The sequence below is a fragment of the Sitodiplosis mosellana genome, unplaced genomic scaffold, assembly GCF_009176505.1.
Source record: "Sitodiplosis mosellana isolate CC-2019 unplaced genomic scaffold, AAFC_SMos_1.0 Smas_scaffold_6226, whole genome shotgun sequence".
Taxonomy (NCBI): domain Eukaryota; kingdom Metazoa; phylum Arthropoda; class Insecta; order Diptera; family Cecidomyiidae; genus Sitodiplosis; species Sitodiplosis mosellana.
Genome location: NW_022601467.1, coordinates 17655161 through 17682421, shown reverse-complemented (window position 1 = coordinate 17682421; position 27261 = coordinate 17655161). Strand labels below are relative to the sequence as shown.

The 27261-nt window shown below is 36.1% G+C and overlaps 2 protein-coding genes and 1 long non-coding RNA gene across 3 annotated transcripts; 2 read left to right on the top strand and 1 right to left on the bottom strand.

The window, feature by feature from the left end:
* The first annotated feature begins 660 nt into the window (after positions 1-660).
* Positions 661-12657, top strand: LOC129577732 (T-cell leukemia homeobox protein 3-like). Its single transcript, XM_055465232.1, has 4 exons — positions 661-2390; positions 3631-3974; positions 12291-12382; positions 12508-12657. Exons 1-4 carry the CDS (start codon positions 2245-2247, stop codon positions 12655-12657), a joined length of 732 nt encoding a protein of 243 aa, XP_055321207.1. The 5' UTR covers positions 661-2244.
* A 7-nt stretch (positions 12658-12664) lies between these two features.
* Positions 12665-23184, top strand: LOC129577835 (T-cell leukemia homeobox protein 2-like). Its single transcript, XM_055465539.1, has 2 exons — positions 12665-12754; positions 21880-23184. Exons 1-2 carry the CDS (start codon positions 12729-12731, stop codon positions 22079-22081), a joined length of 228 nt encoding a protein of 75 aa, XP_055321514.1. The 5' UTR covers positions 12665-12728; the 3' UTR covers positions 22082-23184.
* Positions 23185-23276: 92 nt separating this feature from the next.
* LOC129577836 (uncharacterized) lies at positions 23277-26691 on the bottom strand. Its single transcript, XR_008689044.1, has 2 exons — positions 26532-26691; positions 23277-26463 (listed from the first exon to the last, which is right to left on the bottom strand). It is a non-coding gene; the product is annotated as an uncharacterized LOC129577836 (long non-coding RNA).
* Positions 26692-27261: the final 570 nt, after the last annotated feature.

The window sequence follows — 27261 nt, the reverse complement described above, 5'->3', positions numbered from 1 at the left end:
ACACACTCCCAGCTCATGCAGAAAGAGAGCGATGAAGATTTTCCTGAATGTAAACTGAAACTAGATTGCGCGCATTGATTACACCGACCGAAATGCACGGTGCTGTCTGTGTATTGGTCGCCTGTAGGTAGCTGCTCTCTTTTTCATTCGTATGTTCACCGTATATTCTTATAAGCACACGCCACAGCAGCATGAATTTTTTCTTTGGGGGGCGGAGTTCTCGAGTACATGTTAGCCATGGAGAGTGTATGTACGCGCGTGTATGTGTGCATGCAGGGCCGCTGCTGCTGCTGCTTCTGCTGCTGCTATACTTCATATTCAGCCTGTATTCTCTCTTTCGCTCAGCAGCAGCAAATACTCAACGCTGTTGGCTCACAGCGATTTTGTAGGCACGAACTAGCTGAAGAATAAACCAATACCAAAATATATACACACCAAATATAGCGATTATAGCGTGCATTTGCTCCTACACCGTTTTTCGATCGCGCCTTGTGTATGGCTCACTCGTTGTACACAATATAGACAGCCCAATTCGTCGACGAACCCGTATGGAATATACATATGGTATAGTTGGTTTGTTTTTACGTACTTCTCATTCTCCGACATCGTCCAAATATAAAAAAGAACTCAAGCGAATCGATCTAAATATACGGTGTGCTCAGTACTGGTTTGATATTCAATGAAGAAGTGTGTTTTGATGCGCGCACTGCCTTTTCTGTCGTCGTCGTCGTCGTTCATTTTTGATATCAACGCAATTCGGAGCGAATATGCCAATATCCATTCGATTGAACGATTGAAAATTAAGTGATTCGTTCGAAGTGTGTTTTTGAATATTTGGTGCAAATTTTTTCTATTGTTCTCTCCTCCGGTTATCATACTCAGTGTGGTTGAGTTCATTTCAAATGACCATTAATATTTACATTCAAATTGAGTGAAATGTCCAATTTGCATGTGTTAAAATTGGTAACAAAAGAAGTTGAAATAAGCAATAAATTATAAACACCCAGCCAAAGTAATAAACATTTAAATTGACAAATTTGAATATTGAGCGATGCGCGTTAACCGAAAAAACGAATGACAGAAAAAAAACAATTTAGTCAATGGATTAATATTTAATTAACTACAAAAATAAAGAAAAAATAAAGAAGTGATCGACTAAGAAGCCAAATAGTCACCGTGTAATTAGAGTGTTTCAATCACACAATAAAGTGGTCCATATAAAAGACGAAACGAATTAACACACAAACATATTTATTCTTGATAGAAAAAGAGAAAGAGAAAAAACAGAGAGAGAGAGGGAGAGAAAGAAAGAAACGAGAAAAAAGAGAAAAACAGATTAAACGCCACTTTGACCGAATCACCGCTTATCAATCGGTCGGATCAGTTCTGTTAAAAGCTGAAGTTAAATGGGCTCGTGCATATCCATTCGCTGCTCGTTCGCTCGTGTATATTACGTATGAAATGAACAAGCGGCAACATCACCCGAGTTGCTGATAGATTTTTCTAAAACGGTTTTTTATTGAAGTGATTTTGTTTTTCTGTATCTCCTCACTCGCTCTCTTCGTTCGATTACACTCGTCATCACCACCGTTTCGTTGTTGTTGCTCGGTTATAGTCAGATAGTGTGCATGTTTCACATTTCGTTACGTTCGTTCCTATAGTTTCTTTTTTCTGTCCTCCGCTACACACCAACAATAAAATACCTGCTCACACATTGTCAGGGTACTTGGCCAGCCGTTTGCTTGTTTGATTTTTGTGTCAATGGAATGTTCAACACACACGACTTTAGATAGAACTAACAAATAAATTACAAATTGACAAATAACAAAGTGATGATTCATCGGTCTCAACAGCGTCACATATCAATCGCCTCCATGAATCAATGGTGAACAATATACACAATAGTGGTGCAGTGACAAATCGGGACAGTAAAACTAACCAAAAACAGCAGCAACAAAAAACGATACAAACTTCTATCAATAATAATAATTGATGTGATGCATTTTTGAGCCTCCGAAAAAAACACGCGAAAAAAAAACAAAGACAAAACAATTGGCTCACATAGACAGAGAAAAAACTGCAATTTGAATTCAAGTTTTTGTCAGTGATTAATTCTGGTATCCAGCATATTCCCAAGTTGAATTGATTGGCCTGTGTGGTGACGTGAGATTGCCTGTAGATTAGTCGCGCAGTATTCGCAATAAATTAGTGTTGTGCAGTTGAATTAAATACACGCAAATCCAAATGAAAATGTCGACACATGAAGATGATGATCAGGATCAAGATCAGGAGATCAATGTTGATTCTGATTCCAGACTGTCCTGTGGCAGCGGATCGGATATCGATATGGATGGCACTGGCAGTTGCTATGACTCGGAAACGGCATTAGGGTAAATGACTAACTGCATCTTTGCATCTTTCTAAATTTAATCGACTCAAAAAGAATGACAAACACTTCCATCATAAGCAGACAGGAAATGATAACAGTTGTTCAATTCATTTTAATTAAATTTCCAATTTATTTATCTTCTTTAAAATAATTCGCACTTCGGCATAAGCATTTTGATTGTGAGTGCGCCACGCGCGCGTGTGAGAGTATATGCGCAACCGAACGCGACCGCCCGCGCGCAAAAATACAATTGGCCAAATTCCACAATTGTGGCAAATTGGTGCGTGTGCATGACGAGATGTTGCGCTCGCGCTCACGCCCGTTCGGTTCTGTTTGATGGCGAAGTTGATTTGCCAATTAAGCGAGAAAAAAAAACACAATTTCTTATTAGATAAACAAATAAAAACTAATGTATGAAACGAGTTTTGGGATACGGCGATCACCGTGTTTGGGCCGGATTTGCAAATACAAAAAAAACCAGTTCCTTCAGTAGGCTTTTGTATTTAAACAATTTATAACTTTATCAGTAATATTGTAAATTATAATGTAATATTGATTGAATTAAAAGGAAAACAAAAATTTGCATTTGACTGAAAAATGTTGATTTTTGTTTGTGTTTCGTTTGTGCGCGCGAGTGCGAGAGCTAAACATCAAACCGTCGTCGTCGTCGTCGTCGTCGTCGTCGTCAGTGTGGTTCGATCGGTTCAAGCTTATGTGTTTTTCAAATCGATAATTTTATAATTGCAGTTCGCTTTCATGCAAACAGTTAATGGCTAAGCGCATTGAAGGCTTTACATCGCATTTCAATTTGCATACTTCACTTTGCTAATTGGTATTTTTCACTTGAATCGTCACTTCGTATTTAGCGCTACATTAGCTATCGCGCGTTATGCTAACGAAAAATCCACAAACACGATCCATTCTTGCAGTTTGAACGCATTGCGGAAGTGAAGCGGAAAAAAAGTACACTTGATCGGTTGGAGTATTGTTTTTATTTTCTTATTCCATTTGAAAATGTTTTCTTCTGATACCAATCGAAAATCTCGATCATTCAATCAATTTCATTGAAGGATATTGAACTACTGTGCTTAGTTAGAATTAAATCAACACTAGGTTTATATAGAAGTTTGCCTTAGTTACAATTTGATAAATGAGCTTTGTTTTCCATTCAAAATTTTATCAATGTACTATTTTAACATTTGATTTATCTTTATCTTTCGTTTATGGACGTGATGATGCAGCGATTCAATTCAATCGGAACAGACGAGATCGTCGAGCGAGAATTTGCCATTCAGTATATCACGTTTATTGTCGAAACCATATGAAAATAACAACAAGAGCCCAACATCCGATAGAGATGCGAACGCAATCCTACTGGATGCTGAACATGCAAAATTTACGTCACATTTAGCAAATGCCGGTATACCTTATTCAACCGCCAGTGCATTATATTCGTCGTATAGCCCATTTTATAGTCCTGGTCAAGTATTACGTGTACCACCGCAACGAACGCCATTAACGTGGGCACTACCGCCACTGCATCCTGCTGCATTAGCCCATCAAGCTGTCAAAGATAGATTAGCAGGTGAGTCGAAAACCGTTTTGTTTTGCTGTGAGTGTGTGTGTGTGTGAGTGAGTGCGTGTGTGCCAATAGAAATCATGACCAACAAATGACAACAACGGCAACCATCCGTGCGCCATAGTTCCAAAGTGCATCGAAATCGACGTGAGCAGTGAAAATGAGAACGTTATAATTTTTTATAGTCAATTAACTGGATAAAAAAAAATAAACAAGAGAAATCGAAATATAAAAACTCAAAACACTTTTTTGATCAGTAAATACAGCTCGATAATCTGAACTGTTTCTAGTATATTTGCACACGCAATATGACCAATGCCAACGCTGCCACATCATCTCATTCTAGTCATCATGTGTTCGGAGTCATTGTTTAAATTAGATTTTTATGACTAAAATTGGCCATATAAATCGACATTAAAAGTTATTGTCTCTCTCGCGTAAGCATGCAATTCATTCGCGAATGCACGGTGAAATTGTGCCGTACGTAGACAAGGCTTTTTTTAGGAAGTCATTAATTCACGACAGATAAAGAGGTCTATGCCAGCATACCATGCATCTCACAAGCGTAGTTTTACCTTCTTTTTTTTCTGCTAATTTTGGAGAAGCCACCTGATTCGCATGTAAATAATGACGGTGAGAGAACAGAAAAAAAAGATCCACGTACTTAAAATGAACACCAAAGCAAAAGCCTCCGGCCAATCGGAATTAGTAAATATGATTAAGCTCCGGATGACCATATTAATAACTACAATCATAAAGTCATGCCATCAGAGAATATATCAGTCATTTCGTTTGTGTCAAATTAAAACACAACGTCAATACACATTGATAAAAAAAAGTGCACCAGCACACGGTGGAATAATCTTCATTGCTCAATCGGCTACCGGTTTTAACCCAACACAAAAAGGAAACACATCGAAATTATCGGCGAAAAAAAAGAGAGTGAAAAAAAACGGTCATGTCGATTTTTTTTTACAACCTTTTATTGCATGGTGTACGTTCCGTGGCCGCTGTCAATACGGTCAGTCGGTTTAACAAATGATGAAAATAAAAAAAAAGATATATCGAAAAATAAATGGACAGATTCAAAGCATGCACGATGTGTGAATGTGAGCGACCGTATTAATTCTCAACCTTTTGTCCTTTTCTGCGCCTCTGCGCCTTTACTTTGATTCATTTCGGCATTTCTTCTTGCGTTTTTTCATCCTTCAACGCGGCACTCAAAATAGCTACATCCTTTTGGTGATTTGATGGTGCCGTTCGTGTTCCATTCGAATTGTGGATTTTCTCTTCTGCCGCTTTTTTATTACAACCTTTCGCGAACGCAAACTCTCTCTCCCTCTCTCTCGTTTGTCGCACATTAAAAAGGCGCTCACATGCAAACGCCGAAGAGGAGCCGGAAAAAAAAAGATTCGTTCGGCAACCGTCCCCAAAATGAATAGCACATATAAAATCGTACACATCGAAATGCCCGAATCAAATGACCATCCAAAATACATATAATTATTATTCCGTGGTGATGAAAACGGATGCACAATCAAGCATCGAACATAAAATTTACTACACACGAAGGTGCACAATGAATGAGATGAGGTTTCATCGTAACATTTTTTTCTCTCTCTCCCTCTCTTCTTCTCAAAACCCAAAATCAAAGCGCAACAATCCATCTTTTCATTCATCTATTGATTTCGGTCTTTTCGATCTCCTTGTTTTGATGCGTCACACAGCATCTTTTGATTCTACCATGTGTGCGTTTAAATACCGGCGCTTCGATTCTTTCGGTTTCATCTCATTATTACTCATCGCCGTCTTCATTCAGAACACCATCACTTGGTTGTTGTTGTTGTTGTTGTTGTTGTTATGGTGGTGGCGACATTCTAACAAGAATTTTTACTACACAATCGTAATATTAGCCGTCGCTGATGGAATTCTTGTCTGACACATCTTAATCTCTAGCTTGGAATTTGTTGGGATGAATTAAAATATTTGACTTTTGACAATTTCGTGAACGAATACAATAAAAACATATTTCGTGAACAAGTTCCTTTCCTTTTTTTCCTATACATATTTTAAATCCTGGACACCAAATGATGATTTTTATTCTATGCAAAGTGTGGAGCATTCACAAATTTTTAGTGCTATAAAAATAAGAATATTTCTGGAATTCGAATAATTTTCAATTGATTTACATTAAATTGGCTTGAATTAAATTTATATTGTTGTATGCTTTCACCATTTGTTTTTCAATTATAAACCCTTTCGTTGTGAAAAATGAATTGTTGACTATATCCTTGACAATAGGTTCACATAACGTAATAATGCTACAAAAAAGAAGAAGAAAAAATCCGTGAAAACTAAAAACGTAACAATAAAATGTGAAAACAAATACCTCTGGATCAACTTTTTTCCAGCATCGTTCCAATTCGAATGCATAATCGCAGGCATCGAACTTTGGATCTTTGGAAAATTCCAAATCTTCACATTTATCCACCATATTCATGAGAATACTATTTTCTTCGTCGGTTAGAAGATCGGCAACGCGATCCAATTCTTCAGAAAAGTCATAATGTTCAACTTCGTGTAAAAAGCAATACCTATCAAAAGTAGAACCAATTTTAAAACAATATGGGTCTCTTGCTGAAATGTGCAACTAGAATAGAAAAATTACATGTAACATTTCAGTCGATTGTCGGCGTCTTCAATTTCGCTAACATCAGCCTGTATGAATTGTTGTATCACCTCTGAATAGGACAGAAAAAAAATTAAGAGACAATTTGTTTTCCAATTTTTTGTTCAAAACTTCCGGAGAAAATGAGAATTTTCATTATGAGAAAGAAAAATTCTTGCTTACCTTCCGGCACGGTGGTCATTCGGACACATAAATCATGCATTGGCTTTGTCAAAGCGACCATTTTTGCTGGTGGCACCTAAAAACAATATGATTAGTGCTGTTTTTTTTGTTCAGATAATTTTTTTTTCATCACTTTACTGAGTCTGAGTTTCGAATTCCGAAAGCGTTGACCGAATGGCTGTAACCTAATAATGACAAAACAACGACAAATCGAACAAAAAACATTTTGACCGCTAATTCAATGATCTTTCCCAATCGAATAAAACCAATGCACCAAAATGAACGAACGTTTCAAATAAGATTGAAACATAGAATTTTCCTGTACACACCTCAAACTTGTCAGTCGGTTGCAGTTTAATTGCAGTTGTGCAATGTACGGGATAAAAAAACGTGGAACAATGCATAGTAGAAAGCCATACATGACAAACAGAAAACAGAAACATTTCAGCAAATCATTTGTTGTTGAAAGTCATTCGAGGAAGTTCGATGACGGCCCAAGGACGCTAAAATCAGAGTCTTTCTGAGCACCTAGGCGACTGTTATGGTGCCCAGGGGCGTAAGACTGAAAGGGGCACAGAGTAGCGCGAGAGCGAAAATTGATGAAACGCAATTGGAAAAAAGGCGATGAAAAAGAAAGGGCGCTAAAGGTGATTGGACGGGTACTGGCTAAAATACCATTTCAATTAAGTCCATTCCAGACACATCGAACACATTCGACAATTTCCTTCTTTCATTTTATGGTTAAATCTCGCTAATTTCGCCACCAATGCTTTTTTTCTGGACTAATTTTGCTTGATTACTCGCCGCAAAATATGATTACATTTTTGTCGTTCCAAACGAGCATTATTAACTTTGGAATCGAAAGACATAATCTATCTTTAATTTGCGTACATTTACATTAAGTTTGGCAAATGCTAATTTATTCAACAGTTACCAAATCTCTTATGCCACGAACAAAAAAAAAACTTGCGCCGCGTCAGAAAATCACAGTACATTGAACTATTGAAAAGGGAATGAAAAAATCTTGAACAACAAAAAGAATTTTGGTCGGTTTTTTTAATGGTTTTAAAATGAATTTCCCCAAGTAGTTCTAGTATCGTTGTTATCTCAACAAGTTAATATTTCTTTCAACGACTTCTTTTACCAAAATGAAAACATGATAATTTCAAAAATATTTAAATTTACATAAGATTATTGTTTGCGTTCATAAATTTCGGTGTCTGACTAGAATAATATGAAGGAAGACATGATGATCGATTGTTATAAATTATACGAATGAAATGTCTCAAATAGCCATTAGTTTTTCATCGGATTTTCATTGGAGTAAACAAAACGACTTTATTGGGCTGAACCATATATATAAAGATGTTTGTTTTTCTAGCGCCACGTGCACTGTAGAAACAATGTAATTTATGCTTTCTCCGCCCATGCTACAGTCGATGCATGTATGTGTGTTTATATAAATTCGGTATCAAGAATCGATATTAATTTGTTAGGGCTTTTTGGGTGGCTTGCGGCATTGTGGTTCGATCCATTGAAGCGGTATCGCGCGAGAAGGAAGTCACCATCAGGGGGGAGCTGCAAGTGACTATAAGAAAGATAAATGTTCATATTGTCTAATAACCTTTAAGTAAAGTGTCAAACGGCTGCTCGTCGGTGAGAAGATGAATTGAAGCAGCACCATTCATGTGATGGATGCCCAAGTCTTGTTACTCATTCGATATTGAATTATTACTTTGTATGTGTGTTTATGCTTGTGTGGTTGGTTTAACCAGCGGCGAAATATAAAGTCAAGGTGAAAAAGATTCAATGTACATAACTATTATGATTATTGATTCCGATTTGATGCTATCCAGAGATCGTGGGCCATCAAGAATTTATATGAAGGAGGCAAAGCAAAAAAAAAATGTATCCAAAAGTGATAAACAAGCATTATGGCTTTTTGGATTTGGCCGGTAAAACATGATCCAAACCCATATGTATATGCAATAAAGATAACAAATGAAATAGAAAATCCCAGTTGATGCAGCACTTCGAAACCGTTGCTTTTTATTTTCGGTGTGGCAAAAAGGAAGAGAAGAAAAAAAAAACCTGTCAAGAAAAATGGTTTTGGTGAATACGTGAAACCAAACATGACTTTGTTGTTTCGATAACGCATTTATTCACGTTACTCTGTATTTTTCGCATTCAAATGGAAGAAGAAGAAAAATGGAAATGGAAATAAAAATGAAACAGTTAAAGTGAAATGCGAATAAAAATAGCATGTACGATCCGTGGTAAAAGTGAAGAATTCGATTTGTATCGACCTTACATTACTGGTTCTTGCTGTTCTTTCCTCTCTCGCTCCTCTACTTCTTCTTCTTCTTCTCCTTTACGGGGAACATTTATTTTTTATTCATAACCATATTCATAATGTATCGAATGAAACGATGGATCGTCATGTGCACGCGCCCATGAGTGCGCACACGCTTACTAACTCATATGCAAAGTAACGCAAAACCTGTAAATGGATATGATTATGATAATACGGCATATGTATATCGGTATCGTTAACACAAGGAGCACTGATACGCAAGAGGGTTGTGCCATACGCTCTGTTCTTGTTTGTGTTTTTTTTTATTTGCTCGTCACACCAACAACAACACCAGAATTCGGTGCCTTTTTTTTGCTACAAGAAAAAAACACACACAAGCTGATGTGAGCGCACGTAAATACACATCGATAAATGTTTGGTCTCGCCTTATGCATATCGCTGCTTTGACGCTGATGTGCCATCCACTAAAATTTCATAGCAAATATGAAACGAGGAAAAAGGAAAACACTCACTCATACACACCAGCCATAAAAATCAATTTTCCTAAGGACATAACGCGAAGTGGTAAACGGTCTTTCTCTCTTTTGCATACACGAAAAAAAAAACCGAAATATATGCACACCGTTTTGCAGCTCTAAAGTGAACGAGCCAATTTTTGGTTCGATGATCAAAAACTTTATGAATCCTATTTAGACTTACTTAAAAAAAAGCACCCGAAAGAAACGCACACACAAACACAAGCACCGATATAAAGTAGAAGAGGCCATTATACGAAGCGATATTTTAACCATATCGTTAGGTTATGATTTTTATGAATATAAATCCATCCATTTATAGATGATTTGTTTGGGTGTTGTTTTTTTCGCTCCAAATCCCAATACCCATTGGATTGCCTGCTGTTGCTTTTTCGACATTTTTGAATGATTACGGACTGGTGTGCAAGCGTTTATTTCCGCCACTAGATTTGATTATGCTTTGACCGTGTGCGGTGAAAATGATTCAGGAAAAAATCAAAATGGGTCCCCCCTCTCTTTCGTATCAAGCGGATAAATTTGACGGCATAAAATAAATATTTTATACTTTCTGCTGCTTGTGCTAATCTTAAAACCGCCCACAATCAATTCCTAAATCTATCGATATAACGGAAATACGATACAGTGTACATAATCTAAAAAATGGGCTGGTTTTGATCGAAAAATAAAATGCCCAAGATGCCAATATTGAAATATTATTGATTGCGATATCGAGACCAACGTGATAATCGCCGATTATTTAAATGGAGGAGGCAAAAAGCGAACAGAACATTTTTCTGGGCTATTTTTACACTGTTGGCATTCCCATGGAATGAGGTTAGAAATAAAAAATCAAATTTGAATGCGGAGAGACAAGTATTAAAAGGCAACCAGAAACGAGCACAACCATTTGAATACGAATTACGGGAATATTTTTTTTTTTTAATATTTCTTCGTTCGTTGAATTTCTTCTCTCGGTCGATTAAAACATTTTATACTTTTGACTTGAAATAATAATCATATCGTAGTTACGTGTATAATCAAAGTTAGTCGATGGAAATCGTAAAGAGTAATTGGACTTTGCAGAATGAGCGTTTGTGGCTATGAATAAAAATTTTTCTCTTCCATAGTATATGTATAAAAATTTTGTTGCCGTTCGGTCAAATTCCCCGAAAAGGATATCGTTAAATCAATCTATTTACGTGTTGCGAATTGAAAGAGACCATCCGCACGCCAGTTCATATCAATCTCAACTCATAATTAAAATTAATGATGAAATAATTGTTTAGTTAACATTACAAACTGTACACCATTGGCTAGCTCTCTCACACACATACACACAGTGCTGGTTCAGGTTTTTTAGTATGTGTGTTTACATTAAGCGGTCTCTACACAGATGAAAGCCGATTAAAAACACACGTTAAGCTTAACCATCATAGATGTGGTGAGTTAGTGTGTCTGTGTGTAGGCAAAAATGAAGTCTTCATTCATAACAATGCCATCAAAATTGAATCTGACGGCTTTGCAGTAGCAGCACCAATTGCCCATTCCAATATTTATGATAGACATGGATCAGGGGTTTTAACACACAACAAAAATTGTTACTCTTTCTGTGCACTCTCTGTTCAACCTTCTGACAGTTTTATTATAACATAATTCTACAAACAGTTGTTAAAACTCATTATTTACCTATAGATTGCTGCTGTTGCTGCCACTATGGCTGTTGTTGTTGTTGACGTGTTGTTGTGTGAGTGTGTGCGCGCGCCCGTTCTTGTTTTGTTTCATATAATTTATCCATCTTTTTGCAATTACTCACGCGATTTCCTTCATTGGGGCAAAAATATTTTGTTGTTTCATTTGATTTAAGCAAAGTTAGCTTGGGCTCTCTGTTGGATGTAATTGCCGGGTTTTGTTTCATATCTAAAATGCTATAGCACATCGAAAACAACAATGACGATGACGACGACGACGACGACGACGACGACGACGACAACGATGTCAAAAATAATTATCAAATGCCATAATTATGTCATTGACAAAAGGTTTATTTCATTTTTTATTGTTTTTTTATTTTATTCGACTTCGTGTTGTCGTCGTCATCAGTTTTTTTTATGCTTCTCTTTCGCACCGTTGAAATACACAAGCGGAAGAGAAATATTGCATGCCACTAAATATCGTTGGTTGTTCTCTTATTAGGCCGGGCGGAAAGTAGAGGCGGTTTTTCAGCCTAAATTCAGTAAAAATACAGAAGAATTAAAAAAAAACGAATTAAAATATTTTTTTCTGTTCTTTTTTTTTTCGTCCAAGTTTATGGAATAATTTATAAAATTGTTCAGAGATAGAGCAAGCACAGTTGTTATGGCTTTTTGATTTTGTGTATTTAATTGAGAGCCGAAAGAAACCGCTGACAAAATCATGCGTTTGTTTGGTCGGACTCAACAATTTGATCGAAAACATTTGATGTAACCGAAAAGTATATAGCATTAAGTTTAAATACGTCACCTGGGTTAAACGAACACGCAATTAAACACCAAGTATTTTGACCGTAGTTATGGCGTTTACTCACACTGGTCGACACATTTTTTTTCTGTGATAATTGATGGACATAAACTCACCAATTTTCTTTATTCACGTTCAATCAACAGCTTTCCCAATAGCCAGACGAATAGGACATCCATATCAAAATCGAACTCCGCCAAAGAGAAAAAAACCCAGAACATCATTCACTCGAATTCAAGTGAGTATTTTCACATGAACCAAATGATAAAAGAAATGAGAATAAATAGGGAGAATGAGCCACAAAAACAAAGAAGAAAATGTCCATTTTTTCAATGATTTCATTGATCCCATTTTGTTTTGCAGGTTGCCGAATTAGAGAAACGTTTTCATAAGCAAAAATATTTGGCGTCGGCCGAACGAGCTGCACTGGCTCGTGGTCTCAAAATGACTGATGCTCAAGTCAAAACATGGTTTCAGAACAGACGAACTAAGGTAATAAGCAGTTTAAAATGATAAAATCCCATTATTCAAGAGACTAATGTTAACGTTTTTATTCATTATTGGTTGTCCGTGTGTCGTGTGTAATGGTCGATGTTCAACTTCAGTGGCGGTAAGTGAAACCAAAAATCATTGTCATTTTTATTACGATGTACATGAAACGAATTTTATATAAATCATTTGAATATGTTGATGGCGGCATATAGCCTCTATTCGATCATCTCTCGTTTTCGGTATCGTGTATGACGACGAGCGATGATGCAGATTGTTATGTGATATTATAATAATTGAATGTAACGAAACGACGAATGATGGCGATGACAAAACATGTCGTGAACAAATTCACGTTCAAATGGAAGCAGAGAAAAAAAATGAACAAACAGCAAAACGAAGAAGAAGAAAAAGAAGAAGAAGCAGTGGCAAAAGAACACCCAACGGCTACGCATATATATATATATATATATGAATGCCAACTATTAACAGCAGCCCCAGCAGCAATAACAAGGCATTAATGATTGTGATGGGTGTAATTTGGGATTTGTCTCTGGTGAACGATTATTCAGAATTTTATGGTGGTGCGCATGTTTCGGGCAATGAAATGACACACCAACATATGCTGAAATTGACGCTCATAGAGCCCGTCAACATACATGTGTTACAAGCAAATCAAGTTCGGTCGTCGAACATACGAAATAATTTATCGAAAAGTTGTTGTTAAAGGCTGGCCCCAAAGGGAGACGTAATTAGCGCTGCAAACATCTCACTTTCAACACGAATTTCATGCATATTTTAAGAATTTTCGATGGTACGCACCGACAGAGACAGCCATCCGATCAGCCATTTTACATACATGCTACTCTCTTGCCAAAATCCGAAGTCAAAAGGTGAGAACATTGACCGGATAACCACTTATGTCATTTGATACGCCATCCAAGGCGTACTTCAATAGCCGATCACGGCGCGATGACAATCCCGATCGCATTATCATCGTCCGGTTTTGATGCAATGCGATTGGTTTCATTTTCGGCGTTTCAAATCCGGATTGAAATTTGCGAATGTATTCCAGCGACAAACCGACCGCATACACAATGGCATCAACCATTTAGTTTCTCTAACACACCAAATGGTTAATATTATGTGGATAATAATTTAATTGAATTATTCGGAAAACACATTGCGTTTCAGTTGCCTGATCACGGCACCAAAATGAAACTGTTTAATGCCACTTTGGGTGGTTTCTTTCTCTCTTTCTCTTTGAATAATTGAATAAAATCAGCAGAAGAACATTTTCACAGAGCGAACACACTCGTTTCGGTTAATGCTTAAATCAACACGAAACGATTTGAGTGAGAGGAAGAGAGTGAGAGATAGAGAAGAAAAGAATGAGTAGAAGAAGAATAATAACACAAAATATACTATAATATAGTACTATATCAATCGCAATATTCAATTACAAATCTATTTTTGCACTTGCTCAAATCGACAGATTCATTCATTATGTTTTTATGGTGAATATCGTGCATTGTTTATCAATTCGAAAAGGGCCAAATGAAACGCCACTATAACAATCGTTTCTCTTGCTGTTCTGCACAATGCCAACCGTGCACTGTACAATGCAGTACAAAACTGGTGGCTAGCTGTATGATGTGAATCGAGCGCGTTTTATATCGGGGCCAATTTGATTTTGTTTATTATGATTGGATGTGCGGAGCGAATGCTCACGCGCACACGGTGGTTCGCTGTATGTGCGCATTAAATTGTGCAGCCTCATAAATTGCACATTAATGTGTGAACCAATAAAGATTGTAAGCAATGCATGTAAATGCAAACGCAACAATCTAAATAATAATGGCACGTTGAAATTGAATGGTTCCAGTGTGCCATTAGTGTGGTAAAAGAGCATGCGGTTAACTTATACACACACACTTCTTTTTTGCATCTTTCACATTTTATCATTTTTTATTTGTCTCTGTTTTGCAAATTCCAAAATTATTCTTACCATAAATATGCTTTTTTTATACTTAAAACGACCGAAAAGCTTGTAATTATTCTTTGTAATTTAAACAGAGACTGGGCCAACGCTGGCAAATAACATGAACCAATCGTGTGTTTCTCTCTCTTTCTCACTCTCAATGTGCTTAAGTTTGTTGTGATTTTTCTGCAGTTTTAATGTGGCCATTCAATAGTGGCATGAAAAATAGTCGACACACACGGTATCGAACTATTGTATATCGCCATCTCGTTTGGTCCAGCTTTGCGCATTAGTTGCTTGTGCATGCAAACACACGTACACACACAAACACACACACAACGAATCTAATTGCAGAGCAAATTGTTCAGCCAATGAACAATAATAATTTCGAGGAGCTATCACACACTTGTGATGGTCAGCCAAATGCCATTTTCAACATGCACAAAACCCTCTCATTATTACATTATGTGTGAGTGTTAACACTGTTGCTTACCAAGCCACAAAAATAAGCTGGACATTGCATAATAATTTACCGCCTCAATCCATGAGTTTGCATGGAAACGGATCAACCGAATTGTTTCTGTACATAAACATCCAACCAATTTGTTGGAAACAATTTTAGACAAATCATGACGATCACTTGAATAAACCACATGTTCTGGACAATTTAAAGTGTAGACCATAAATTATCCGTAAAATATTTGTGTGTTGAATGAGAATTTTTGGTTTCATATTAAAAATGATTGAAACGATGGCATTTTTTTTTACTTCTCATTCACTCGCCAATGTTGTGGTCACACTCAATTTTTCATTCGAAACTTTCGAAAATCATTTTAACAAAATATAATCACACTTCTCCATAGCAATTTATGGTTAATTTATTGCTTCGGATAAAATATTCATGATTCAGTTTAGCCAAAAATGTCATTTGAACTGATTAATTCCGTGACGAATGAAATTTCGGCAGGTTTTCGTTTTGTTTGGTGTTCTATCTCAAACGATTCGTCAGTCGGCCAAATCCAAAAGTTAAATGAACTCAACTTGTCGCTCGTGATTCAGCGCATTTTTTGTTTCTTTGCTTATCTTCTGGGAAACCATTTTGAATATTACTTACGTTTTATATATTTAAAACGCTTTGTATTCCGTTGGCCACACACACACACACATACGCGGAACAAAAATGCGTCAGCCAGGTTCCGGATAAAAGATACAAGCGCTCACACCGGAGTACAACCATAAGGCTTTATGTATAATACATAGGCGAGTGTAGCATATTTTGGGATCCCCTATTTCGATGGTGTTCAAAGGCACAGTTCTTTTTTCGTCATCATTACCATATCACTTTCCAAAATAAAATGTAATAACCAACAACACCAAAAATGAACACGAGTGGGTGGAAATATGGAACGACAAAGATACGTCTACAAATAGCAAGAGCACACATTTGCGTTTAGTGTGATATAAACACGAAAAAAAGCAAACACACTCATTCACTCATACAACCTCAAACCGGCGCTCACATACTCCGGAATTAAATAATGGAAAGAAATCCGAAAAGATGTCGACTGCTAAAGAGGGTCTACGTTCGATATTCATATATACTTATAAATTTTTAATATCGACTCTTTTGTAATGGAATAATTTGGCTTCCTGGCGAGAGTGAGTGCTTCAGACTGGCTATTTAGTGAGAAAAATAAAAAAACGGATTGAATCCTCTGTAAAAACCAAAGAGAGAGAAAAATAAAACACCGTCGTTGTCAAAAGAGCTACTACAACCTCGAAAGTTTCGAGTAACCGTGTAACAAAACAAATGTTTTTAATCGTTTTGATTGCTTAAAGTACAATTTTGAACGATTTTCTCAATGATCTAAACCACAGATTAACAAAACAAAAAATTTTTAATGGCCTTATTTGACGCAATCAAAAATTGAGCCGATTTGATGTGACAAACAGCGAATAAAAATTAGAACAAAAAACTTCAGCACAGAGGCCGCTTTATACGATGTATTTGGTGGATAGAAATTCATGAGGTTTAATATGAAACACATCAGTCATTTGGTTGCAATTTAAAATTCCAACGAATTATTAGATGAATGCGAATGGGTGAGAGAAAGAGAGAGAGAGAGCGAATGGCGCGAGAATAACGTAGTCAAAAAAGACCACAAATTGAATACATTTTATATGCACAGGCACACAGACATTTGGAGGCACGAGGCACGTGCTTCGGCTGACTTAAACACGCAATATCACGTATCAAAACATTTCTAAAACCAGCTACCGGCACTGTGTGCTGAATCGCTTGGCCACAGCAACAAAGTATCTGAAACGAACAGCATTGTATACCCTCATCCGATGCACATTCGATCGAGTCCGAAAGGAAGAAAAACAAATTGATGCAGAAGAACTGAATCGAGAAAGAGACGAACGAACAACAGTGCAGGGGAAAAAACAAACATTTATCAATTAGGCGAAAAACATAAAAACTCACCAGAAATCAAATAGTCTACCTACCTACATGCAAAAATTCGACAATCAACGTAAAAAAAATGGCCTGCAACAAAAACGCGAATCAAACAAAATGATTAACAGCAGAAAAAACGGCGGCGGCAGCAGCAGCAACGGCAAGAGAGAATGTTGAAAAAAGGGCACACACCACCACCAAGTATTAAATCGGCTTCCGTACGGAATTTTTGCCCACTTTTTTTCTTTTTCTTCTGTCGTTGTTCTTCTCTCACTCTCGTTCAACTTATAATTAACAGCGACGATTGTTAACTAATGGAAAAAATGTGTTCAAACATTACCATTTTCTTTTCTTTCACTCTCTCTCTCTCTCTCTCTCAATTGGTTCACTGTGCATTTGGAAGATCGTCTAGTGCGCTGCTTGATTTACTTCATTCGTTCGAATTTGAAATTACGGTTCACATTTCCAACCGAGACACATTAAAACTGAGCATGGATAAAGAAGAATGAGAGATGGCGAACCAATTGAAATAAGACAGCCATACACACACTTCGATCGAAAGAGTTTAACTGAATGCGATTAAACACTTAATAAAACGGTTTTGACGACGCAAAAACGCTTGCGCTCCCTCTCTCTCTCTCTCTCTCTCTCTCTCTCTCTCTCTCTTTCCCATTCGTGTCCACAGGAAAATTCGGGCTTCGGCCAATGCTTAGTATCACCGCAAGCCGAATTCGATTTAATAACAAATGTTCACGCGTTCGAATTAAACGACGCAAGAGAGAGAGAGAGAGGGAGAGCGAAGAAGTAAAAAAATTACACCAAACCGAATGAATCGATTGAACGTCAATGTTTTACATAAAATTGCTACTTGAATAAGTAATTAAACGCTTCGTTCGATGGCCAGTGGCCACAGTCAACGGTGATACCATACCGACGGCGAATGGCAATCAGTATTAGAATGCGTGTATCATTCGAGCAGAGAGCATTAAATGTAAATGTGTGCTTAAGCCATGTTACGAATTGTCTGCATTACTTTTGCTCTGGTCTTTTTATGTTGGCCTGATTTCGGTTGATTTTCGAACCAGCCTGGCTATTTGCTTGATCGAATCAAAGAGGCTGTTTGAAATGAATATGGTTCGGTCGAGGAAAAAAAAGAAAAACAAACACAAACACAAACACACACCCAAATGAAAAGTATTGCGGTTCAGTGTTTGGTCCTCTCCTCTGCCCGCTTGCAAATCGAAATTGTTGCATTTATTACCAATTCCATAAATATGCAGCGTGTGTGTGGCAATTAAACATTTGATCGTTTCGATTATAGTTGCCATTAATGAAACCATATAACTTAGTATAAATACCTACATTTTCGATAATAAATCTTCGTGGCTTTTTTTTTCTTCGGTTTCGGATAAAAGAATTTCAATGTGTACGGAAACGCATGGACGACAGCGCGTCTCGCTGATAAGACAAAATCTTTAATAAATCCGTTCGCTTAATTTCCGTTCATGTTTAAATGGTTTCCTTCATTTTCGATAGATAATTGTTGATCGTTCGAATAACAATCGGCCGCTGCAAATAAATTTCCAACGTGAAATCGATTTCGTGTGCTGCCGAATGCCAAATGAAATAATAAGATTGAGCTTGTTCAGCTCATCACTCTATTGACTGCATTAATAAATAATCGATACAAAACGGCACGTATGCTCTGTCTCATAAGATGATCTCATCCATTGAGTTTTCGGGGTGGCGGCACATAAGACGACATCCATCCATTTGTGTTTGTTTATCGAATATTCGGTAACTTGATGACACAAGTCAAACAAGACATTCAATTGTTTGTTAAACACGACGATTTCACCAATTTTCACGGCAATTCTTTTACAAATGTCTTCGTTACCTCCTCGGCTGTAACACAACATACCATTCACAGTGTGTCTTTTGTCATTTGGCACCACTTGTCAAATGTAAACGATGTAATGCGTTTCGATAAATTACGGCAACTAATTTACAAAATGGCATGTATGTGAAAATCTATTAAATTAGGGCGAGAATGTGAACGTTTGAGCTGGAAAATTTATTTGTGAGGGATCGCTCTACTTCACGAGTGTGTGTGTGCACCAAATTTTGCGAACCAAGTAAGCGAACGGTAATGAATATTTTCATTTGATTAAATCTAACGAAAAGGCACAAACACACAACGTATTAACGATTTCGTGGTAAACAAAGTGTGTAAATAATTTATGGGATGTGCACATGCGATCATTCGTCAAAATCTAAGAAAGGCAAACACAACTGCCAAATCTAGCTCAAAATCTTTTCTTGTGGGTTTTTAGATTCATTGCAAAGACCAATTGGCCTTGTTTTTTATTCTTCGCATAACAATTTTGAGGGTTTTTCTTTGCCATTTATAAAAGCGCTTTTGGTATGAAGAAAAAAGGTAAAAAATGGTGTTATTAAAATAAGGAGCGTTAAATGAAAGACATCCGAAAAGCACAAAAATAGACAACGTGATGGTAAAACGTTATAAAATGCAAAGCGATGTTTCAGTTTGTTGATTCTTCAATGGTCGACGCTTTTTTTCCGTCTTGCTTGCCGTTGTTGGACATGATGCCATCGTTTATGGTTAAATGTTGATGGTTCTAATTTAAATTAACTTAGTAAAATCATCCCCAAGGATTTATGCCACACAATGTTTCTACCTTCATTCATGGCTCCTTGCACGTGCGATGGGCATCATAGACGTAATTGCTTGTAACATCTTCACGGCCGATCATTTATTCATTTTCGGTTTGTGTGTGTGTTTGCGATGTACCGTGCCATGCTGTGCTGTATTCGTTCATTCGGCCATCATGACGTGCACTGCTTTGATGTCTTTTTCGCCATGCCAATCCACTTCGTCCCCTCGGCCGCCTTAAGATTTCATTATCTTCGAACAAAAATGAGCAGATGCTTGAGCAAATATGATGGTGACGGTTTTTCGTGTAGGTCAGGAGTGCGCGGCGCGCGCGCACGCAAACACCGAAAAAGTCGAGCATTTTGTGTGTAAATGGCGGTGTAAAACATCAAAATGTCTCCTTATTAACGGGAGTGCGTTCAACTGAATCTGGTGTATGGCTTCGCTCCATTAAGATGGAGAAAATGCACCACACAGGCACACAGACACTCACACACTTAATTCTGCGACTGCCGCAAATCCTTTTCGAAAATGTAAAACATTCAACACTTCGCACAGATAAGTACCAAATCCATTTTATGGTGAATGTTAGGCGTGGAGAGAGATGCCGTGGCAAGCGATGCCAAGCCAAGCCGAGAATGAGCTTGCTCGAGGTTTAAGATGTTGCCATTATCAATTAGCTTAAAGATATTTATTGTTATTTATTTTTGCCATTAATTTAATGAGAAAAGAGCTCGTTATTTATAAAGACATTACGTCTTGTGTGAGCACTGAGCAGACTCGTCAGTGTCTGTGTCTTTTCTCTCGGTGCGAATGAGAAGCATAGGTACTTCTAATTACGTGCTTTTTGCCATATATATATATATATATAAATAAATGCAGAGAGATTGAGAGCGAGAGAAAATCTAGATCGTACCATGGAATTTCCTTTTTAATTATTAATTGTCGTTTGAGTGTGTGTGTGTGCGTCGGCGAAACGGGGATCGGATTTTCAAACCGAAATCAACAATCCTAATAGTGTTTGATACAATTTTGTGCGGAATTGACGATCGAATCCAACAATATGTTGAATGAATGCCATGATTTATATCGCGTTTTTTCGCTGTCGCCCGCTTGAATCATAATAATAACCGAATTGAGGCGCAAAATATTGAATTAAATCCAATTTGCAGCACTTAACGCTTTTATTTAAATTAGATTAAATTCCAATTTTATAGCCGCATATTTAACGCAAGCGCTCGCGCGCGTTGATTATACGCGCGAAATGTAATTATATTGCCAATGTATAAAATTTGGCGTATCGATTTTATGGAAATTACACACACACACACACACACGAAATTATTCATTGTGTGTGTTTGTTGATCGTTTAAATTATGAATTTATTGAGTGAGTCACAAAGCTCACTAATGAATATTCACAGCCACTTCCAAATTGCGCCGTAAAATGTGTGCGTATTTATCATATCAGCAGCAACTATTCACATATGAATACTTTATGTATGCTTTCGACAAATCGCTTACGCCGAAGAAATGCCTCCATTAAATTGGCAACTATACGGCCCGTGATATGCTGGACCGATGCATATTCATACACTCATGCTCATACAAACACCGGGTCATATATCCAACTAAACGAATGAAGTGTTTTCCTAATTGTATTTTGTGATAAAACTTAATCCGGCCAACCATCAAAACAACATCATCATAACTTTATTATATTATCAGCGGTTGTTTTGGCCCAAATGGGGAATGTGTGCAAAGTTTGGTGTTGAGCACCATGTTTTCACCGTTGCTTAAATACCTTTTCGATGTAAGGCATCTTTACACTTAATATTTAGGAAATTTGGCATGAGCGAGAGAAGGAAAGGTCGTTCGTTTGTGCAAAAAGTCATCAGCATATTTTTGTTCTTTATTATAATATCATTGTTGTTTTTAATACGATACGTTGGGTTTGTTGCTTCTGTACGATGCAAAGAAGTTAGTTATCGTTTAGATATACTATACATTGGTCGTAACATTGAAAGCGATGAATATTATGTATAAATAGGTGTTGAGTGTGTATGTTGATTGCTAATATGATTTTTCCTCATGATTTTTTTTTCTGTCGTTTTCCGTTTCGTTTTAATAGACGTCAAACGGCTGAAGAGCGAGAAGCTGAGCGTCAGGCAGCAAATCGTTTAATGTTATCATTGCAAGCGGAGGCATTGAGCAAAGGATTTGGACCACCTCCAACAACACAGTCGGCACAAACATCAACACCTCTTGCACCGCCGTTGGCCGGACTACAGTCGCTACAGCCATGGGCCGAAGCACATCCAGCTGGCTGTTGAAGCAATGCTCACATCAACTTAGTGATGACAACAACACGAATCGCAAATTGTGAACGAGTATTAAGTAAAATATAAAAAAACAATGGTATAATATTTCTCTAGTTGTCTGCGGCAAAGTCGATGCTTGATATTTAAACAAAAATACACATAACGTTTTTCCACCGGGAAAACTGCGAAAAGTGAAGGGTGTGATAATAATCAAACTAATATGCACAAATTTATCGCTAAAGAAAAAATCCTCAACAATACCAATTAAGTAGACAGCATGAGTGCGAATTCAATGAATTTCATTTTATTTTTCACCACATTTGATGACCCAGTATTTTATGTGTTTCAATCCGTTGACTGAATGGACATTTAATTTGTGAACAATTTTTTCGATTCCGAACACCTTAGAACATTGTTGCTATTTGATGCAAAGCGACGGCAGTTTCAATCACATTATTTATCAATATTTTCTCTTTGAAAAGATTTTTACAATTCAATGGTTTTTTTTTTGTTTTTCGTTCATTGATAATTATTGTGAGAATGTGACATTAAGCAAAAAAAATATTTAGCGATACATAGCGCTTTTAAATCTATGTTTTTTTTTCCTTTTCTTTTGGTGGTAATCGTTTGAATAAAGCGAATTTTGTACATATGATCACTGACAATGGTGAATTTTTTCACGGCATCAAATCACGGAAAATTCTTAAACTTTTAGATACAAGCTCAAATGCATTTAGATCAATCCAATTAAACGTAATGGTATCGTAGTGTGAAAAGCTTTTGAATCTGCAATTTGCAACTAATTTTAAAAACATTTTCACGGTCTCGAGAAAAGAGATGAAGAATGATCGAATGAAAGAGAAACAAAATCTATTTATAAAATGTAAGTTAATGAAAGTGTTTGGCCCAGTGGTAGAGTGCTGAAATAAATCAAGCTTAATTTAAAAAGGATTTACACGAAAATTTATAAAATAAATATATTTTCATGTTGAACGTCCTTTTTCGTTTCTGTTTTCATAAATAGAGCAATTGTTTTGAGCTTTATTTCTATTTGACTGGACTGACTCATTTCGGATTTCAAGTGAAATGAAAACAAAAATCAGCAACATTTTGTATCTCTATGTGCTTTAGCGAATACTAGTTTCAACCCCACAAACTGTCACTCCTCCCAAGAATCTTTTCAAATCAACGAAAATTCCCATTTATTTAATACGGATGCAACGCTGCTAATTATTAATTAATTACAAATAGCTGATCTAATTTTAATGCAAAACACAAAAAATGCAAAATTTTATGAATAATTCTATCAGTATGTTTAAAATTTCGTAGGATTAAGAAACATTTAAAGAAGCAGCAAAAATGCAAACAAATTATCAATTAATCGGTAGAACGTAGACTGTATTGTAGATATTGTAAAAATAAACAACAAAAAAATATGCTCTCATAATGAATAAAAAAAAAACATTAAATAAATCTTAAAAAACGATTCGAAGCATTATTCTTTAGAAGTTATCCAGGCATTTCAGCGGATTGTGCATGAGGAGCGGTAATGCCGACGGTAAGTCGACACAAAGCAAATCTTTTGCTCTCACCTCAAAGAAGATGTAGCTTCTTTCCAGTAAATGAATGAAGAATTCTTCGAGAAAAATTCGTGTCATCAAATATCTTATCATTAAATTGTTTATAGAAAAAGTCCAAAGAAAAAAATTTCAAAAAAAAGAAATCGAAGCTATCAACGTAACTGAAGGAATTCTTGTGAATTTCAGTGGAATGTAATTGCATGTACGGTAACGGAATATGAGTTGCATTTGATTCTTCAGAAACTAAAGGTAATGGCGCCTAAAGGTAAGACATGCTAAATTATATTGAAAACACGAGCAAATAACGTCTGCTGTCAACAATTTAATTTCATTTAAGTATAGGATAGTAATGACATAGTATCATCATTTTTAATGTATCTTTGGAGTGCCTTTCTTTGTTCCATTAACCTATTCCAAATGTTTAACATTAGAAAACACGTGTAATGCAGAGAGTCATTTTTAAACAATAATTATAAGCGGTGTTGATGCATTTTGTCGTTTTAATTGCGAACATGTTCTCTGCATCGAAATTGTCTTTGCTTCAGCCATGTAATTAAAATTGACATGATACTACGATTTTGACTCTGTTCAATTTCAACTATAAATGACCACCGATTTTTCAAGCTGCACTCAGTCAATTGTGATCATCAAGCCCAACTTCTGTCACAATCGAATATTCGTACAAATTAATAACGAAAATCAGTACAAAATTTTAACAACAGTAGAAATAAACTTCAATTAGCAAAAGATAGAAAAAAATGCTCAAAGATTTAATTTTAGTCGCTGGTATTATTTTCACCGCTGTTACAGCCGTTGAAATACGTCGAGATGATCAGGTATTTTTAGAAGCAAGAATGAAAAATTTCATGGCAATTTAGATAGAAAATCAATTTTCAAATGAATGGTTCTAGTGGCCACCACCCGAAGTCGTTGCTATTGTTCAGCCAATGAGAATTGTGTGCCAAGAAAAAACTGGCGTCACCGACGGTAATCCCATTCTATAGACAATTTTTTTTTAATGCCTACCAATTTGAATGTGTTTATTTTTAAAACGGGCAATATTTGTTTTCTGATTTCAAAATGACAGAGGCGATCCGAGAATTTAGTGATGGTGAAATTCATGAAGACGAAGCGTTGAAATGCTACATGGATTGTCTATTTAAAGAAGCTCGGGTTGTGGATGAAAATGGTGAATTACATTTGGAAAAACTTGCCACACACATCGAAAAATTGGACGAGGAAATTCAAATGATCGCCATTCGCATGGGCAAGAAGTGCTTACGAGTAAAAGGGGAAAATCAGTGTGAAAGAGCTTTTTGGTATCATAAATGTTGGAAAACAGCCGATCCAAAAGTAATTTTTCCATTTCTAATCATAATTTTCATTATCTTTGGAATTTGAGATAAATCGCTAAAATATTGTACAATTCTTTTTATAGCATTACTTCTTGCTTTAAACACACAAAAAAAACAATCATCTAGTGAGCATTGGAAACAGTCGGCGCTTCTTGGTGTGGTTAGTTTGTAATCAAAATAATAAATTATTGTGCAACTCATTCGAGCTTAAACTACAATCTTTATGCATCTTGAATAAACGAACGTGAGCATTTCAAACAAATGACTAGTTTTTCCTTTGGAGAAATGTCTTTTCGAGCATTTTATCTCTTTATTCAACTTGCCGACGGACAATGACCATATATAGTGATGAAAAGATTGTTCAAATCGAAAGCTCACAAAACAATCTGTGTGTTAACTATATGTTGTAGGAGTATATATTCTTTGAATTCCCACAAGTCTCTTTTTATTTCATTCATTAAAAACTTCATTCAATTCATCTATAATTTGATTAATACCAAATTATCCAAAGCACGAGGTTGATCGCAAAAAAGATGTCATAAAAGTTCAATTTTACAAAGCGCAACCTACAACTGTGGGAAAATGCAAGTAATGAAATGAGTATCAAAACGACTACTAGCAAAATTCAATGATTGCAATAATCTTTGTTAATTGCCCTAACAATGACATTTCCAAACCAAAATCAACATGTGCATTGAGAACAGTTACATTGTTGCCTATTTTATGGAAAATCTTCATTAGAATTATTGTCATAAAATTATGTGCTGAAATTCAAAAACACTGAAAATATCGAACATGATTTTTTTTTTTGGTGGAAAAACGTCAATATTTTGATTATTGACGAAACGACTGTTAAAAATCAAGTGAGGTCTTGGTACATTGAACTTAGAATGTTCAAAATTCAAAATAGAAGTTCTTATTGCTTGTCTTATTTATTTCTAAAAGTCTTAAGCTTCGAAAAAACCAAGGGCGATTCACGAGCGCTTTCGAGTTCGAGTTTTTACGAGTTTTTGCGAGTTTTTGAGTTTCATATTTAAAATATAAAATGGATTTAAGAAATTTTTTTACATTCTGCAGTTGATTTGCTTGTGTATATCGTTTTATAAATTCGAGTTAAAATATCCATTTTTCAATCACTAAAGCCTAAGCAAACATCAATTTTATTCCTTACAGCTTAAAAATTATCCACTACGAATGTCAAATGCATTACAATGTAAAAAATACAAATGAAAACTGCAATTGAAATCGGACGGTGTGAGTGTTTCACGTAAATAGCACCTCTTTAATTGTTGAAGTTTCATTATTTCCCATTAGCGTTGGCTCATTTAAAATGTGACAAAGTTCATTGTAGAAAGAGTAAAAAGATATCGTTAATTCTACTGGTCTCAATTTAATAGCATCTCCTTTTCCGATTGCTGCACGAAGGTACTGTTTCAATATCTTTATACTGTGGATCGAGCTGAAAAGAAAAACCACACACTTCACATAAATTGAAATGAAAATTGATATTTCAAATGTTTATGATACCCGTTCATTTAATGGCTTGGCGATAGCGTAAACGATGCCTAACAGAAGAAATTGACACAAAACTCTCAACAAACTCATTGCACTTAACGTTTGAATCACTTTGCATGCGTCTAAATCCAAGCTTCTTCCAGTTGTTTCGATTGTGGATCGCAAACCTGAAGTGACTGTCAAATATACTGCTCGTTGCCTATCACTCAACATTATTTATATTGTCATTATTCAAATGATACTGAAATATTCAAACATATACACAGAAAAAAAATCACAAGGGCTACACTTCTTGTTTACATTTAAAATCTCGGTTTTTCTCTAACCTTTTTTGACAACAGCATTTTTGAATCGAACAACAATTGAACTCGTATAGATTTAGACAATTTTCAATGGTGCAGCAAAGAGAATTGATAGAAACTACAATATATCGAATATGGCAAATTAGTAAATGATATCGTTTATTGTCAGTGTACGATGATGTCATTGCATGACTCATTGATTCAGTTTAACGTATATTCAGCTTCTTTTTTCTTAAATGAATGCGTATTTTCGTTGAGTTGAGAATCTCAACTTGAGATAGGAACCAGTGCGACAAAAAGTTGGCTTCAAAATATTTTTGTTCCAAAAGGCGACATATTTTTTTCATAGAGAGATTCTTGTTGTAAACCTTATATAAAGATATATTGTGTCGCACTTTGAAACGAATAGATTCCAAAGCCAACTTTTTGTCGCACCGCTT

Bases quoted from the DNA above. Each gene is read 5' to 3' on its own strand.
- LOC129577835 (XM_055465539.1), top strand. From the start codon at position 12,729: ATGGTCGATGTTCAACTTCAGTGGCG. The intron at 12,755-21,879 runs GTAAGTGAAACC...TCGTTTTAATAG, and splicing joins GATGTTCAACTTCAGTGGCG to ACGTCAAACGGCTGAAGAGC.
- LOC129577732 (XM_055465232.1), top strand. From the start codon at position 2,245: ATGAAAATGTCGACACATGAAGATGATGATCAGGATCAAGATCAGGAG. The intron at 2,391-3,630 runs GTAAATGACTAA...GTGATGATGCAG, and splicing joins GACTCGGAAACGGCATTAGG to CGATTCAATTCAATCGGAAC. The intron at 12,383-12,507 runs GTGAGTATTTTC...TTTGTTTTGCAG, and splicing joins CATCATTCACTCGAATTCAA to GTTGCCGAATTAGAGAAACG.